Source organism: Oxyura jamaicensis, chromosome Z (assembly GCF_011077185.1).
Source record: "Oxyura jamaicensis isolate SHBP4307 breed ruddy duck chromosome Z, BPBGC_Ojam_1.0, whole genome shotgun sequence".
NCBI lineage: Eukaryota > Metazoa > Chordata > Aves > Anseriformes > Anatidae > Oxyura > Oxyura jamaicensis.
Genome location: NC_048926.1, coordinates 19,317,633 through 19,334,122, shown reverse-complemented (window position 1 = coordinate 19,334,122; position 16,490 = coordinate 19,317,633). Strand labels below are relative to the sequence as shown.

At 36.2% G+C, this 16,490-nt stretch overlaps 1 protein-coding gene across 8 annotated transcripts in view; it reads right to left on the bottom strand.

Moving 5' to 3' along the window:
- Nucleotides 1-16,490, bottom strand: part of MAP3K1 (mitogen-activated protein kinase kinase kinase 1) — a 57,337-nt gene that overhangs the window by 18,283 nt on the left and 22,564 nt on the right. For 6 of the 8 annotated variants that reach the window (XM_035310568.1, XM_035310572.1, XM_035310574.1 and 3 more), the window contains exons 2-4: nt 5,368-5,518; nt 2,684-2,890; nt 813-1,013 (exon numbers count right to left, since the gene is read on the bottom strand). In XM_035310568.1, coding sequence (XP_035166459.1) covers nt 813-1,013; nt 2,684-2,890; nt 5,368-5,518 — 559 coding nt within the window. Of the gene's footprint in view, nt 1-812; nt 1,014-2,683; nt 2,891-5,367; nt 5,519-5,940; nt 5,964-9,550; nt 9,554-16,490 lie in introns of those variants that run through there. The other 2 variants (XM_035310575.1, XM_035310571.1) reach the window with 2 other exon arrangements.

The following is a 16,490-nucleotide window of genomic DNA, read 5'->3' as shown; positions in this document are numbered from 1 at the left end:
ATGTTTTCACACTGAGGTGCATTAAAGTGATATATACTAGGCCCTCCTATTTTTCAAAAAAAAAAAAAAAGCAAAAGAGTATTTTATACACGTGTATAAGTATCTTCTTGTATTGCCCTACATAAAGTGAAGTCCCAAAACATTATTCAGGAATACATATAAAAAAAAAAATCAGACAATTATAATACCAATTTTCTCCTTTCATTTTTAAAAGTCAACTGAAAGCTATAGCTATTCTCCATACTAAAAGAAATATATGCATTTAATCTTAAAAAATATCTCTACCATAACAGCAAACTTAAAGGAGATGCTTCTGCTTAAACAACACCCATCCGTATGTTCTCCAATACAGGATCAAGGCAGTACTATCAAAGTCTCTGAAAATGACATAATTATGGGTATTATCACTCCGTTAGAGTAATTGTGACACTGGTTGTCATTTATTATATACTCCATTCAAAAAAAAAAGGAAAGGAAGTATTTCAGGGTGAGAAACCAGGAAAGCTGCCAAATTTTAGCCAAAAATGCTTAATAAGACATGCTTAGGAGCCACTTGTAGGAATAAGAAATCTACAAAGAAAAAGACTCTAGTTAAAAAAGTAATAAGAGAAGCTCTGGACAAAAATAGTACTTACTATAAATATCTGACAAAAATACAAGCTAAGCAGAGATAGCATCTTTTAAGCAATTAGGTATCTTTGCAGAACCATTAGCATAGGTTGGTGACTGAATCCGTTTTGGTTTTGTACACAATTTTCCAAGATTAAATTTGTATTAATAAAAGCTGCAGACAACACAAACATGTTCATTACCTGAGGCCCAATAAAGACTCTGTATTTATTATCAGGGCTGTCTCCTCCGATTAAGAAAGAGTTGGGTCCTATCTGCTGCAGCAGGTACAGCCTGGCTCGCATAACTTTGTTGACACGACGATTTGTTTCCTCAGGGCTGTATGGAGAGAAGCCATCTGGAGATGGGGCTCTTCGAGGTGGTGTTATACGTCCACTCTGAAACTACAGAAGTGGTTCCATCATTTACAGTTATGTATTTTGTTCAGAATGACACACAGTAAGTGTTCCTCAGACCTGAAACTACGACCTGCGTAGACTTCATGAATTTAAAGGGATTCATTTTCTTTGTTATGATCAGAACTAGAGGGCAGAAGAAAAACTACGATTTTGTAACTAAAATTTTGTCTGACATTAGGAGGGAAAGAGTCTTTTAAGTTGCTTAAATTTTCAAATCTTCGTTGATAAACTTACCATATTACTACTGAATTAGGATGTATAATTCAACCAGATCATCAATGGCTCATGGCTCAATAGATCAAGTCATGAAATATTTAATTAAATTTGTAATGTTAATACAAGTGAAGAAATCCTATGCCTAGAGTTTAGGAACAGAAATAGAATTGACTTTAAGAAATTCCAAAGAAAAAGAAAAATGATACAGCTCCTTTGCACAATTAGAGCAACTATTGGCTTAGGTTGTTATTTTCGATGATGAGAAACAACAAGAAGAAAATGGCCCTTTTTAATTAAAATTGTTTTCATTATTTTTTTTTTCACATTTCTAATGTTATGAAATACTTTAATGACTATCCAATTTCCAATCTTCTGTTTTGATTTGCATCTACTTGGAATTTTAAATTATGATGCAGAAGGTTGTAATTGACTTTCTGTCCATCAGTTAAGTAAAGGATATTCTGAACCTCTGGGTTTCTCATGTGAAAGGTTAATATAAAACAAAAAAACGAACAATTATGAACAATTTTAAAAAGCTGAACAATATTATTATTATTTAACATTTTCATTTCTCTCATCAGGAGGAAAGGAGTTCTACAATGCTGTGCTGTGTGATATTCATCTCTAGTTCAGTGTAATGGCAGTGTATGTTTTAGTGATTTTGGAAACCTTGTTTAGAACAATGGGACAATGAAGGCTATTAGATTTTATTCTTACTGTAATTGCACCGTGAAATCGTAGATGAGTCAAATGAGGATGAGTATGTTTGCAATAACAGATCTGTTAGACACTATTGCTCAAAATGTTATAATTCCAAACTCGTCTGATGAACCTAGTTCTTAATGCTCAAAATATTCCATTCTTCTCAAATGTAATGGTATAGATTTTACCTTCTAAGAAGGCATGTACTAAAACTTCCTGAATCTGTACATGAAGATCAGTCCTGAAACACAGGATCACAAACAGCATAACCAGTAACTGTTCTGGTTAGCGGTATGTAACCAGAACCAGGTATGTAATTCTCTAATGTTATTCTAATCATCAAACCTGTCTTCAAGGGAGTATACCAGCTTGGAAAACCGACATGCATAACTACAGTAAAACCAAACTCCTGGCATCTCCTTGTGCAAATCAACCAAGAGAACATTCATATCTATACTTCCTCATTTATTTCCTAAAAAAAATTAATAAATAAATCAATAGCATGATTGAATTAAAAGGAAGAAACACCTAAGAGCTTAGAATAAGATTCCATGCAAGAGAAATGTAACATGAGATATGCTCTGCATATCTCACTCTCAAGTGATACTGTGTCATAACACCTCTACGTCAGCATCTTGCCTTACCCAGTGAGAATTACATATTCATCGCCTCTCTATTTAAGCAACAGATTGTAGTATATATCCAAATAAATAATTACATCACAGCTTGCAACTTACAGGTACTGGAGATACCCTTTTTCTTCTAACACCCGGTGATTCAGATTTAACAGTCCTAGAAGATGATGAAGAAGAGCTACTAGGAGAAGGACTACGCCTTCCTTTCTGTGTAGGTGAAGAAGCAGTGCTTTGTCCTTCAGCTTGAGGTTCTAGAGATAGCTTGTTCATTTCAGATCCATCTCCCTTCACAGGGATAGGTTTCACCACCTTGCAGGAATTAAACCATGAACATCAGAATTACAAATTAATCATTTTATATTAAAGCAATATAAATCCATCAAAAGTTGCTTTGCTACATATATTATATAGTCTCTATACAAAACATAAAAGAGAAAGAACATTTTTACTGTCCTTTTGTGCCGCTTAAGTTAATTGTTCCAGCAACTGATTTATGCTTGAAGTGCTTCTCCGTCATTCATGGTATATCAAAGGACTACAGTTTCCCCACTAGGACAGTAGGATTGAAAGGAATATTCTCCTCCAGACACTGACTGCCTATATTAGAGTTACTTACCAACTGCTCTAAGTATAAGTTGAGAAATATTAGGGTTATTATTTCTACAGAAAAGTATGACCACTTGTTGCAAAATAAGATTACTTTAAACCTGGAACCAAATACACCAAAATTAAGGTGTGCTGTGCCCCTTGAGAACCCTGCAATACAACTGGAACAGATACATCACTTCTGATAAGTGAGCTAATCATTGTGCTCAGTGCCACACTACCTGCACAGGTATGTGCTCAACCAGAGTGAGCAGTTACGCTCCTAATAAAGGTTGCGTTGACACTGAATTTCGGTACTGAGATATGGAATATTTCAACACAACTTTCAGATGTCTGGCCCTAAGACCTACATAATCTATGAGAAAATATAATTAAATAATAAATTAAATTAATAAATTAAAATTTTAATTATATAATTAAAAGCAGAGTATAATTGAAAGCAATTCCACTAAGTAAGAGTCAGTTTTAATTGTACATTTCTCTGTGACTCAGAGGCTTGACTTGAAGCTGAAGGGAAGTCCAGACAATGTTTCAGATTAGAAGAGCAGACCTCTCTCGTAAAGTTGCAGAGGTCTGTTTTTTTTTTTTTCCTCCAAAACCAAAAAGGTCAGGGGGAAGGGGTTCTCTCTGCTTAGGGCATGTAAGACAATTTTCCTTTCCATTTCCTCTCCTCCTGTATTGGACTGCAACCACAAGGTAGCGATGCTGTTTTTCAAATAGAATTTAACTGATCTAACCGTAGCAATGCTGCTGTCCAGAAATGAATTGAGTTTCAGCAGGCTAGAGGGAAAATACAACAATGAGGAGTTTGGACATATGGATAAGTCACGGGTACCAATTGCTATTGCTTGACAGAAGTTAATATTAAAATGCTAGTAAATGAGAATCTGGAGCACAGAAAGTTACAGTAAAAACCCAGACACCTCACATATAGTGAGCTAAACAGATAAACATAATTTCAAGCTATGCAGTAACCAAGAACCATGTTTAAAAAAATTAAGAACTGTTTTGTGTTAGAGGTTTTGAAGTATTGCTTTTTTGTGCACTATGTATTTTCAGCATTCTTTCTTGTTACAGAAACTTACCAATAGACCATTTCTTTTATTTCAGTACACTTGCGTACTACATCAGATGATCTTAGCTTTAAATGAGCACTTCCATCAAGTGACACTGTAGTCACATTGATGAGTGCAACTACAGTTGCATGCAACTAATTGCTGTCAATTAACTAGCATTATACTTAATGTTGGTGTTAGAATTTTTTAAAAAGTTTGGAGTTTGATCTGTCCGCAATTTATTAAAATAAAATTACTTAAGAAAGAACCTGAGAGAAGAGCATGGGGGCTGCGATGGGAAAGCTTAGTCTGGGTGTTAGGAAAAGGTTCTTCACCCAGAGGGTGGTCGGGCGCTGGGACAGGTTCCCCAGGGCAGCGGTCACTGAGCCTGCTGGAGTTCAAGGAGGGTTTGGACAATGCTCTCGGGCATCTGATTGGTGCTATGTGGAGCCAGGAGTTGGACACAATGACCCTTATAGGTGCCTTCCAGCTCAGAATACTCTATAATTCTAAAATTATTTCTGAGTCATTTATACAAAGAACATTACTGAAAAAGGCTAATGAGGTTCTCTGGCATCCAAAGTTTATCAGAGTTAAGACTTATGCGAAGGAGGTACTCAGATTTGCTTTTCTCTGTTTCTAGCATGCTTGCAGGTGTTTGTTTTTTTTTTTTTTTTGTTTGCTGTTTGTTTCATTTATCCTATCTAAAAAAAATTCCACATACTTACATTACAACATGCTGAAAACCTCAATTTAACTTTCTCAAACTATGGAAATAAAGCCATAAAACATTTAAGAATGAAGGCAGTACAGAACACTAGTTTTTTACCTAATGAAAAACAGTTACTTTTGTTGTTGACGACATTAGAGGGCAGTATTGCTACAGCAGTACTCCATACTACAAAACCAGCAGAGCATCTATATACCTTTCTTTCAAAAAGCTTAATAAATGCATACATTTAAGAAAGTGAACCACAGTTTCCTGTTAAACAGACTAAAAAATGAACAAGAGGATCACAATTAAGAGCCTGCAATCTGTTAAGATAAATAGGTTTCTAAAAGTTCCTTAAGATTTTCTTTTATTTGTAATAATTGTTACAGATAACACCCTTCAATGCTACTTACCACAGGGCCTCTCCTGCTTCTTCTTTCCAGCCATTCATGTTTCCAAGCTGGCATACACGTTGCCTTGAGTTTCTCCCTGATCATGCGCTCTTCTGGGCGGTCATCCATCTTCTGCAGCCCCCTCAAGGTTTCTTTATTCTCCATGTCACGACTACAGCAAAGAAAAAACGATACAGTTATTTTTAGTTAAGTATAATACTATAGCATTCTTAATCTTTGTACCATCCTATTCTCCCTCTCCTTACAATGAAGCTACTGAAATATTAAATTCCAACTGATTGCAGTAACTCTCTTAAGAATTGCTGCGACTAATTTGCTATTCCTCACTCTGCACATTCCTCACATACATTTATTGAGGGGTATTTCTTTAAGATGTATTTATTGCTTGTATTGGACACCCACTAAAAATGGAAATCTTGGCAAATATTAAACCAATACAAAAATTAACCTACATGTTAGGCCATTCTCCAAAAGTTACAGAAGTGTTGTTCATGCATGCATTGGCAATACAACAAAGCTTGCCATCTCTATTTCAAAAACAATTTGCAAAATGACTATAAATGAAAAACTCACATCTTCATCGGATGCAAAAGCATGCAGCTATGCAGTGCCTCTTCCCATATGTGAAGACCTCAAAAAAGGAGGGCTTGTAAACTAATACACAGAGTATGTTTAAACCAGGCACAGAAGTCATGAAAGTAATGCAAGTGTCCTTGAGAGTTACTTTGTGTGACTGATGACTCAAAAGCACTCCTAGTCAGCTACAGTTATAGCAAAATTCACAGCAACTTCACATCTGTAAAATGAAAGTGCAATCCATCTGGCTTGTACTTTTTTGACCTACAGCAATGTAGCTGCCTGTGATTGCTGGCAACAACAGGAAAGAAAGAAAGAAAAAAAAACCCTCTCAGACACCGAAAAAGAAATATGAGCAGTCTGGAAGATTTCCTGATTCTGTTGAGCTATCTGCTAAATCACCAAGAAAACCACATTCTTAAGCAGTAGCACATGATCCCCGCCCACCTTCTTGATGTTGGCTGTCTTTAAAAATAAGCAGGCTTAATTAAGCCAACTCTCATGATGAAGTTTTATTTCAAAAAAAATAAAATAAAAATAATGTCACAACCCTAAGTGGAAGGTGATAACTTCTAGGTAATAACTTTGTTACAACGAGAAGCAACTACATATTTACAGCTGCAGCTTTCACGCCTGCAGTTTTCAACATCTAGACTGTTTGGCTATGCAGTTACAACTGCATTTATGTACTGAATAGTACTGAATAGTACTGAATAGTACTGAATAGTACAACTGCATGACAGTGTGACCTACAACTTTCCCTACAATATTCCCTGGAATAAAAAGACATTAAAATTACAACATCTATCTTCACCAGCACTACATTACTGAGGTTCACTTATAACAAGTCTGGACTTGGAATAATGAGAAGATTTCACTGATCAGAAAGAGAATGCCTGATGTTTTTTCTTCTCTTATTGTAGAGACAAAGGAAACAAAGTATTCTGAGACAGGAAATAACTCTTCCTGTTCAGTGCTGAAATGTAATAAGCAGATGGATACTGTAAACAAAATGCATTTTCTTTCAAGCAACATTTAAACCTACCATTAATAACCAATTTTAGATACTCAAAACCGTGTTTAATGATTAAAGACTCAAAAAAAAAAGTTTAAAAATAGAGAAACAATCCACCAAAGATTTTTTTTCAGATATTAAGTGGTAAGCCTTAACTTCAAAACTAAAGCAAGTGCCATACAATTTTTTGTTGTTGTTGTTCCGGCTCTAAAATCATACTGTTACTTTCTAGAAAGAGACATAAGAACTAGTGATTATTCATTCACAGAAAAGCCATTACAGCAACAGAAAGAGTTCAAACATGCCAGAAGCTTAAAATGCGGGGAAGGGGGAGAGGCAGACCTGTTGTCTATTCTTATACAGGGTTGATTTTTTTTTTTGTCTGGGGAAAAATATGAAATCCAAAGACAAAAATCTTCATCTGCACAATATTTCATTTCTCATATAACACTGATTACAGTTCCCAACAGATATTATAAAGTCTTTTAGAGGCCCTTGGACTCAAATTCATGAACAATGTAATACAACAGTAAAGCTTCACAATTTGTACTTGTTCTCTAAAAAGTAGAGGCAACTATCTTCCTCTCGTGACAGTTGAACCAATCTACTCTTGGCTGCACAAAGAACTCTTGAGCTTTTCTTACATGCAGGTGGAAAGACCAAGTCTGAAAGCTTTTACTTAGCAAAACCTTTTTTTTTTTTTTTTTTTTTTTTGCTGATTTTAAGTAATGTGTGAGTTTTCATTGAACAGTTTCCAAAATGTTCTAGAAAGCTTCAGATTTTTACTCAAACTTGGCTAAAATTATAATTTATTATGCATGCTTATGCTGTTGGGTCTGTGCATTGACAGGAAAAATATTTTTTCCATTAAGTCTTCTGTATACTGCCAGACACCCTCATTTTGTGTCCTGAACTGACAGAGGTTTTATTTCTTTGTTTTTATTCATTTATTTTTGTTAAATCTAAAGAAAAAAATGATTCTAGTCAAGCTGAAGTTTGCCCATGTGACTGGGCTGTCAGTCCCCGTATTGCTGTGACTTAGTACAAAATAAAAACAGTAAAAAACCCACAGGGCACACCACAGAGGACTTGACCCTGCAAGGTACAGGGCATACTGATCTTGATACAGCAAAAACCATTCTTGAGTCAAGGTAATGATGTAAGTGAGTGTCAGGTGGTACTTGCTTTGAACATCATTTGAAAGCTAAAGAGCAGGTCACAAATCTCGGTTAATGTGCTAGCTTGGGCTAGGGAGCCTGATGAACCCCCTGCTTCATCAGGAATCAAGAACTTTGCTCTCAAATGTTTCACCTTCCATGGATCAACCAAAAAGAATACAAGGCTTTTTCTAGGAAAAAGAAAAGAGCAACATTTGAAGTCATTGCCCTGCCTAACCAAAAAGACAGCATTAAGCATTCATTAAATTCTTGTAGCAGTTTTACAGCTACACAGCTGACAAATACTGTTTTTAAATGAATTTCAATGATATGCATCTCAAAAACTGCATTTTTCACTGTGAATCAATTGCTTCATGAACTACAAAGCTAAGATTAATGCATTGTACATGAACATATACGTCTAATGTAACATCTTGTGAAATACAGAAGACAAAACTTTGTCCTTTGCTTCTGTCCCAATTCTGAAGGCTTGCAAACAGTAATTGAACAGTTAGACTATTAACAACTGGATCTCTATGGATCAATGATTCAATATTTTAATACAAGGTATGCATTACACATCCGCAAACTACTGTGAAAAATACAAACAAATTTTACTTCTGAATGGCTCAGTGAATTTAATACTAATTTTTTGCAAGTATTTTTCTTATAAAGGTCATATAACAGTATAAAAAAGCTGAATGGTAGCTCTAATACATTTTCCTGAGCTTCTCAATGCTTAGAAACTGTTAGTTAAATGTCTTGGCTTCTCTGCTATCTTATTTGGGTGAACAGCTTTATCCAAAACCCACATTGAACCAGATTTTATTAGCAGTAGGAAAACAGGAAAGAGGTCTGAAAGTTCTGAAATAGGAAAGAATCAATTCATCAGTAAAAGGGAAGCTCTGTCTGCCATATCCACAAATACCCAATTGTAGGGAGGAAAATTAACTGCTGGGTAACTTTTTTTTTTAAAAAAAAAATACTTGTCTGAAACATGTTAGTAAAGGTGACTTGCATACCAGCAGCAGTCAAAGGATGAACACTCCTATAGTAAAATATTGACGAAGAAAAGTGGTCACACAAGGGCCCTATCAGAGAACAATCGATGCATTTAACAGCAGGTTGTGAGGAGGAGAGCCTGGGGTTAGATGGAAAAAGCAGTGAATGAGAAGGAGAGAGTATGGGAGAAATCATATATTCCTCTCAGTGCAAATTCACTGGACTGAGAAGGTCAGCTACTAATGTTTTAAGATAACTTCTGGCCACTAACATTTGCATTAGTCCTCAAAGTTTCTTTTGCAATTACATATTTGTACTGTTATTAAGATCATTAAAATCAGATCAAGATGGGCAGGCAAGACACGGTTTGACCTCCTGCCAGTGTCTGCTCCTTTTCCTCCCGAACAACTACTGCAGGCATCCATCACCTAACCATCTGTGTCCATCCTAACAAAGAAAACGATGAAGTATGACACCTTCCTTTACAATGAAAAAGTTCACAGGAAACTCTCCCGACCTAACACTAAATGGCAACAACTGCCACAAAATGACAGTACTAAACATGCTACTTCACAGAGACTAACGAATCTGGCTTCCTAAAATAGTTACAGGGATTTCAGCCAGAAGTTATATAAGTGTGAAATTAAGTTCCATTCTTCTGTTAGAGTAGCTGACAAATACAAAAGGGGAAACAATAAATAGTATTCCCTTTTTCCTAGCTCCCTTGGCTTCTCCAATAGCTCTTCATCATCTTCCCTCGAGACCAACACAGACCGTTATGTTTGAACAACACTGTCCCCTGAAGCTCACAAGGGGAATGCATTGAGTGGTGCTCTGCGCTTACGGTTTGCCTTTCCTTCATATCAACAAGAGTGTCACTTTTCTTAGGTCATTTAGATAAATCACTGACCAATATTTTGCATTAGAAACACCTTTCTATTTACCTCAACCACATTAACATGCATCTTCCACATACATTTTGAAACATACTTACTAATTGTATATATATCCGCATGCGAGAAAAAACACAGAAAAAGAACAAATGGGGCCTGAGAAGAAATTAAAGATGAAACTAAACACCAAAAACGCTTCTGTGGAGCTTCCACTGATCTCTGGATCCCAGACAACAGTGTGAGAAACCATTGTGGAAAACATCATTAGGTGACAGCCATTGCATTTTCATGGCAAATTCATTTTAGAAGCTAAAGCCTATGCTATTTCTTCCAGGATTTTTCTGTAAAAAGGAAAAAAATCTATAGAACATAAAAACATGGCAGAAAAAAACTTTTGTTATTTGATTGTAAACCCAAAGCTACTGATCCTCTGCTAGTTTATTCATATTCATTATTACAATTTGGTTAAATCCCTCATCTTCTCTCCCTATAAAGTCATTTGCCCTCAAAGGCTACTACAGCCAAGCATATCTGACTGACATGTCAAAAAGTACATTCGTGAAAGAAAACATTTCACCGGTAACAGGACACAGAGGAAATGTACAAACTGAGCCACCAAATCCAGCAGAACCTCATAAGCCCTGGTGAAGAAGGACCACTCAAAGATGCAGACCTTCAGAAGACAGATGTCTGAAATTAGGAAGGTATACCACCTGCTTGCATTTTCTAACTCCTAGGAAGTCAAATCTACTTATCTGAAGTATTTAAAAAAAGTTCGCTGGTTTGCTTGCTCAGAAGCCACCTAGTCATAGGGACTATTCAGTACCACTGAAAATAAGCTCTCCTACAAAGCAGGACTAGAAATGCTGGCCCCTATCTGCAACAGATGCTTACCAGAAAAGTAATGACATGCACTTCTGTTCTTCTGGCTTCCTAGGAAAGCAGTCAGACATCTGAATCAAATATGACAGAAGCTCCTAGGTCTCTCTCATTCCTCCTGCTGTTACTTAATCTTTCAACACTAACTCAAATGCATCAAGGTATCCATGTGCTATGTATGCTATTTTCAAGATGTAAAACAGCAGTTCCTTTACAGGATCTCTCAAACACTTTGCTTTCATACCAGAAGGTTTGCAGAGGGAGATTGGTATTTTATCGCTATATGGCTGAAAGATTATTCCATTATTGAGTAGAATTTCTGGAAGCACAGTCTCATGGGAAATACACAATTGTTTATATTGATGGAAACCCAAGGCCACTAACAGTTGTGCAGCTTCATTCTTTTCTCAAAACTATGTATTTGAACATATCTAAATGTGATAACAGAGCTTACACAAGGATTCAATAAGTTTATTACTGTATGACAAACTCCAGATACCCAGAGAGAAGGATCCAGTTCATGCCCAGTTCACGTTGGGGCAACAGAAGAGAATGCGCGTGTCCTGCGCCCATCCCTGTGTGACACACTACTGGGCATTACTCCAAGAACAGCAGTAATGTCATTAAAAACAAAGATTGCAATATGAATGCTCACTGACAGTCAACTATGCAATTAATTCATCTACACAAGGTCACAGGATTGCATGCGTAGAGTATCAGAAAGGGACTTTTCCATAGGTTAATCCACGTGAGCCCTCCACTGTCTCGTGCTGAAGTACAAGACCAAGTACTTGCTTGGTCATGCATCAGCTAACTCAACTCCTCTTTTAACAATCAAATTCTTCACTGGTGTTACACAGTTTAATCTCTTAAGCACCAAACAGGACTCTGGCTTCAGTTTCTTTAAATCTATCATACCTCAAACCAAGAGTATTAGGTGAAATGTAATTGCCCTAGATTCAGAAGAGGTCAGATCAAAATACATGTGATCCTTGTTGATGTAGAAATCTAAAATCATTAGCAAAAAAAATGGATAAGAGGTATGATAAAACCCCAAACAGAAGTCATAAAGTTCCCAATGAAGATGATTTATTGCATACCCATGTATTAAGCATGAACATTCATACCGTTTTGAGTTCATGTCTGCCCTGCTTCAAAGCTGAAATTGCCTACTGTATGTTGGATGACTGTCTCCACCCACAATGCATGGGATAAACTTTCTTAGACAATTTGACTCCCCTGGCCTCAACAGATAAGAACATCAGACATTTAAAATAAAAGTTATATTCTGAATCAGCTACAGATGACAAGGATGAGAAGATAAAACCATGCACAATACAATTGCACCTCAAAATGGATGGGGTAAATAAGAAAGTATACAAAGAAGTGACTTGGACAGGACTAGCTACATAGATTTTCCAAAGCTACAACCTATTAAATTATTTCTGAAGGATTTAAAAGGGGAAAAAAAAAAAAAAAAAAAAAAAAAAATTTGGACCATTCTGGCATTGCTCAAAACTAGAATTATCAGCAGATATTAGCTGTTCCAAGATTGCTTCTAGAATGAGAATTTTAAAGTACACTCAGCAAAATATCATAAAAATAAGCCATATAAGATGGCAAATAAAAAAAATATGAGGTTATAAATGTAGTATTTCTAGCAAACGTAACAGTCTAAAATTTTTAAGTCTAAATAATTGGTTAGACTGCAAATGGTACCTAAGGCAAATGGAGAACCAAACTCATTCTTTTTGAAACAACTAATAAATCTGTAAGTGACTTAGAGCTAAGTTCAAAAAGTTATAAAACCCACCAATCACAGACTTACAGAAGGAGACCAGAAACACAGAAAGACTTTTAACAAGTTTGCTCTGGTTGTTTCTGAAGAATGATTTGAATGCCATGCATCCAGGGTAAAAATCAGATTTCTCCCCAGGGTTATGTTTCATGGCATTGTAACAAATTGTCATCCACTAGATGGACAAAAGCAGCATTTAGGATGCATGAAGCAGGACCCTAGTATGCTAGTCATCTCAATTTATTTTCTTACTTATGTATCTTGCCTGTGTCTGATTTTGTTATTTGATATTCATCTTTTGGAATCTTATGCTCTAATTTGTTAAGCATAGGTACAAGCTATATAAGATGAGAAGAAAAAAATCTGAGTTACACTGGAATTAATATCATAGATTTGATTCTTTATGATAGAGAGATTGAATGAACTGTATTAAAGAAGCACTAAACCATGCTAAAGAGAGGTCTGTCTCACTCACTGACACTGATCGCCAGACACTATTCAAATGTCCTTGTCCTGCAAATACTCATGCATATGCTGAACTTTGCTCCAATAGCCAAAGAGGACTAGACAGTTTTGCATATATTTCTGACTCTGGCATAAAAATCTTTCCTAGGGTGCAGAAATAAAGTAAAAAAATTCCTTGACAGCCTATTTTGAGTAACTGCTGGGTGAAGAAACACCAACCTATACAGACATACTAAACCCCTTCACACACTCATGGCAGATCCACCATGGACGGGTTATTTCTGATCAGCAGAAAGTCAGAGGTTCTCTCTGCTCTTGCCATCCAGACAGACTGCGGATCTTCAGTTCCTAAGCTCTGGCACATATATAGTGCTCTTGCATGCTATACAAAATTCTGCGTGCTGTATGGGGAGAGCACTACCTCTCTGTGCAACTGGGAGCGACTACCTGGGGATGTCCATCAACTAGTCTAGACACAGGCCAAGCATACAGTAACTACACCCACTCTTAACAATGGCTGCTGCTATTAGATGTTTATTTTTGTACGATAATAACAAGCTAGCATGACAAAACAAATGGCAGGAAAAGGCATTCAAAACTTCTGCAAGCATATGGCTAAAAATGGTTATGGTCTCAGCATCTCCTATCTCAGTTTCTTTAAAATCCACAGAATATAAAGATTCATGCACTTATTTTATCTTATCTGATGAGGAGAATATTTAGTAAGGTAACTCAAGCAATTGCAATAAAAAATTGAGTAATACACAAATACACCTGTGACAACAAAGCAAGGAAGCACAGCAAGTATATGGACTACTCCTTGGAAAAAAAATTACTTTTTTTTTGTTATCATCCTCAATCTGTTCCTGAGAGAGGAATTTTGCTACATTTCTATGCCATTTTCAACAATGTTCTCAAGTTTTTAAGTTAAAGTATGTACACTTCTTTAGAAATATAACTATTGATACTAAATTGATACTTAATTGCATATTGTCAGAGTAAAAAAAAAAACATGCAGTGAATTCACACCTCTTTCTTGTGAGTCTGGATAAATGAGAAGGGGTATCTTCAGCACTTGCCTAAAACTTGACATAAAAACTGCAAACACATTCATATAGTAAGTAGTGTCAATGCATACCAGCAGTGTCAATGCGTACCAGTAAAGAAACATTTTACAACAGCTACAACAGCTCTATTTTGTCACCAGCGATTTGAGAAAGGATACAGTGATCCATGAGGGAAACAGAATTTGATTAAAAAGTCCTTGCATCCAGGTTTCAGGAGAACAGCTCTCTCCCAGGATGCCAGACAACATATTACTCCTTCAATCACGCACCTCGGAAAGTTTGGGCACCCTGCCATAAAAGATGCAAATAGCATTACATATATCTAGAAAGATGCGTGAGCACAGACATATGTTTCTTATAAGAACACTCATAGAAGTATAGTCAAAATTCCCTTAAGACATACTGTGCATCAGTAACTAGAAATAGTATTAAACTTTTATACAGTATTTGAGGAAAGATGCAACAAGTAAGAGCTATTCAGTCAGCTGGATATCATATTTTTCCTCCCTGTGAAACAATACTAATAAATACAGCAAGCAAAATTTCTTTTTATCTAGCAAAAAGTATGCGGTCCTACTAAGTCCAGATTCATGACAAAGCATCAGTACTTGATATCAAAGTGCAATGCCTTGCTTTGAAGAAGACATTGGTCTGATTTGTATAAATAGAGATGCCCCTGTTACCTTCAGACTTGGGTTAAGACAGTGACTTCCAATGTGCAGCTGCCAGCCTCCATGAGGTTTTGTGGGCCATCAAGAACTCTGTCAACCCTTTGCTTACTGAACCCTCTGAGTACGTGCAGCTCTTCATGCTGGCTCCTGCATCCCACTTGGACTACACCCACGACTCTAGATCAACAGCTTCAGTAACCAGCACAGGGAAAGTTGCACAGGGGAAAAATAATAATGAAGCAAACCCGCATGTATTGCAAAAAGTCAGATAATGTTTTGGATTCAAATCAAGGAAATAATCAGAGTTTGGGGGTGGTGATTTCACTTCTGCCTTCCAGAAGTCTACTGGCTTCTCACTTCTTTAATTTCTTTTTGAAATTAACAGCAACTTCTGACTTAAGGATAGCACTTTTCAGGACTGCCATGCTTCCCAGATAAAAGGAATCTTCTCCTTCCATCAAGGCTGTGTAAAGCAACCATTGTTGCAAGATTTTGTAAAGTATCATCACCCTACTGATTAAGCCACCATGCTATTTTGAACACTGAAAGCAATTTCATATCTTAGGAAGTACAGAAAAATGACCAGCATGACAACATAAACCACAGCATGGAACAGAAAGTCTGCCCTCATTTTCAGCTCCTTCCCACTATTATTACCCAAATATTCTAGTGTAAATACCTCCACAGTAGTTGAAATTGGGGTAGAAACAGATTTGGTCCATCTGGGACTTTAAGGCCATAAAATACTTCGAAAATAAGTAGTGATATTATTTTAATATAAGTAATACATTTCAGATCATGCCAACAGCAGTTATGTTTGGCAGAACTATGAACTACCCCAAAAAATCTCTTTTCCACATTCCTCGAAGTCTTCTATGAAATCTCCCCCCAAAGTAACACTATTGGTTTTGACCAGGATGAAGTTACAACAGTAACTCAACCTTTCTGATATACTGTCATTAAACAAAATCAGAGCAGCTAAATTTACCAAAGTTATCTTTTTATTGATCTAAAATAATCAGGGAATGAAAAAACTTGTGAAAAGCATTAAATTTTTAAACAGGAATAAGCACAGATCAAGAACACAAGTTCTGTGGACACTAGTACTTTTGATGGGAACCTCAAAAACACTTATTTCAACTGCAGTCCTCAGGTAATTTTCTTTAATTTGATACTTTGATACAGTGACTTGTAAGAAAGCTTTTTAATTCATCCTAACCTACAAGTACAAAAAGAAACTGCCTCTGTCTTAGAAAAATAAGTAGTCTCACACAGCTGAAACTATAAGTATTAAAAAAAGCATTTAGTTGCTTACTGAGAGAACTGCATTAAACAGCATCGGTTATAGGATAAGCTCCTAAAGTATTTTCAGTGAGATGCGTGCCAAACATACAAGAATTATCTACAGCATTGGCATATAATTGTTTACTTCAAGCCAAGGAAACATTTTCAACGGCAATGATCTCTCTATCATCATATTCTCTTAAAAAATGAACTTATATAGAAATATTGTGATACACTTAGAATTCAAGTTTGTGTTTCTCTGTGGCTTGTTTTAAAATGCTCAATATCAGTATTTATTCCATCTTAGATATTTGTC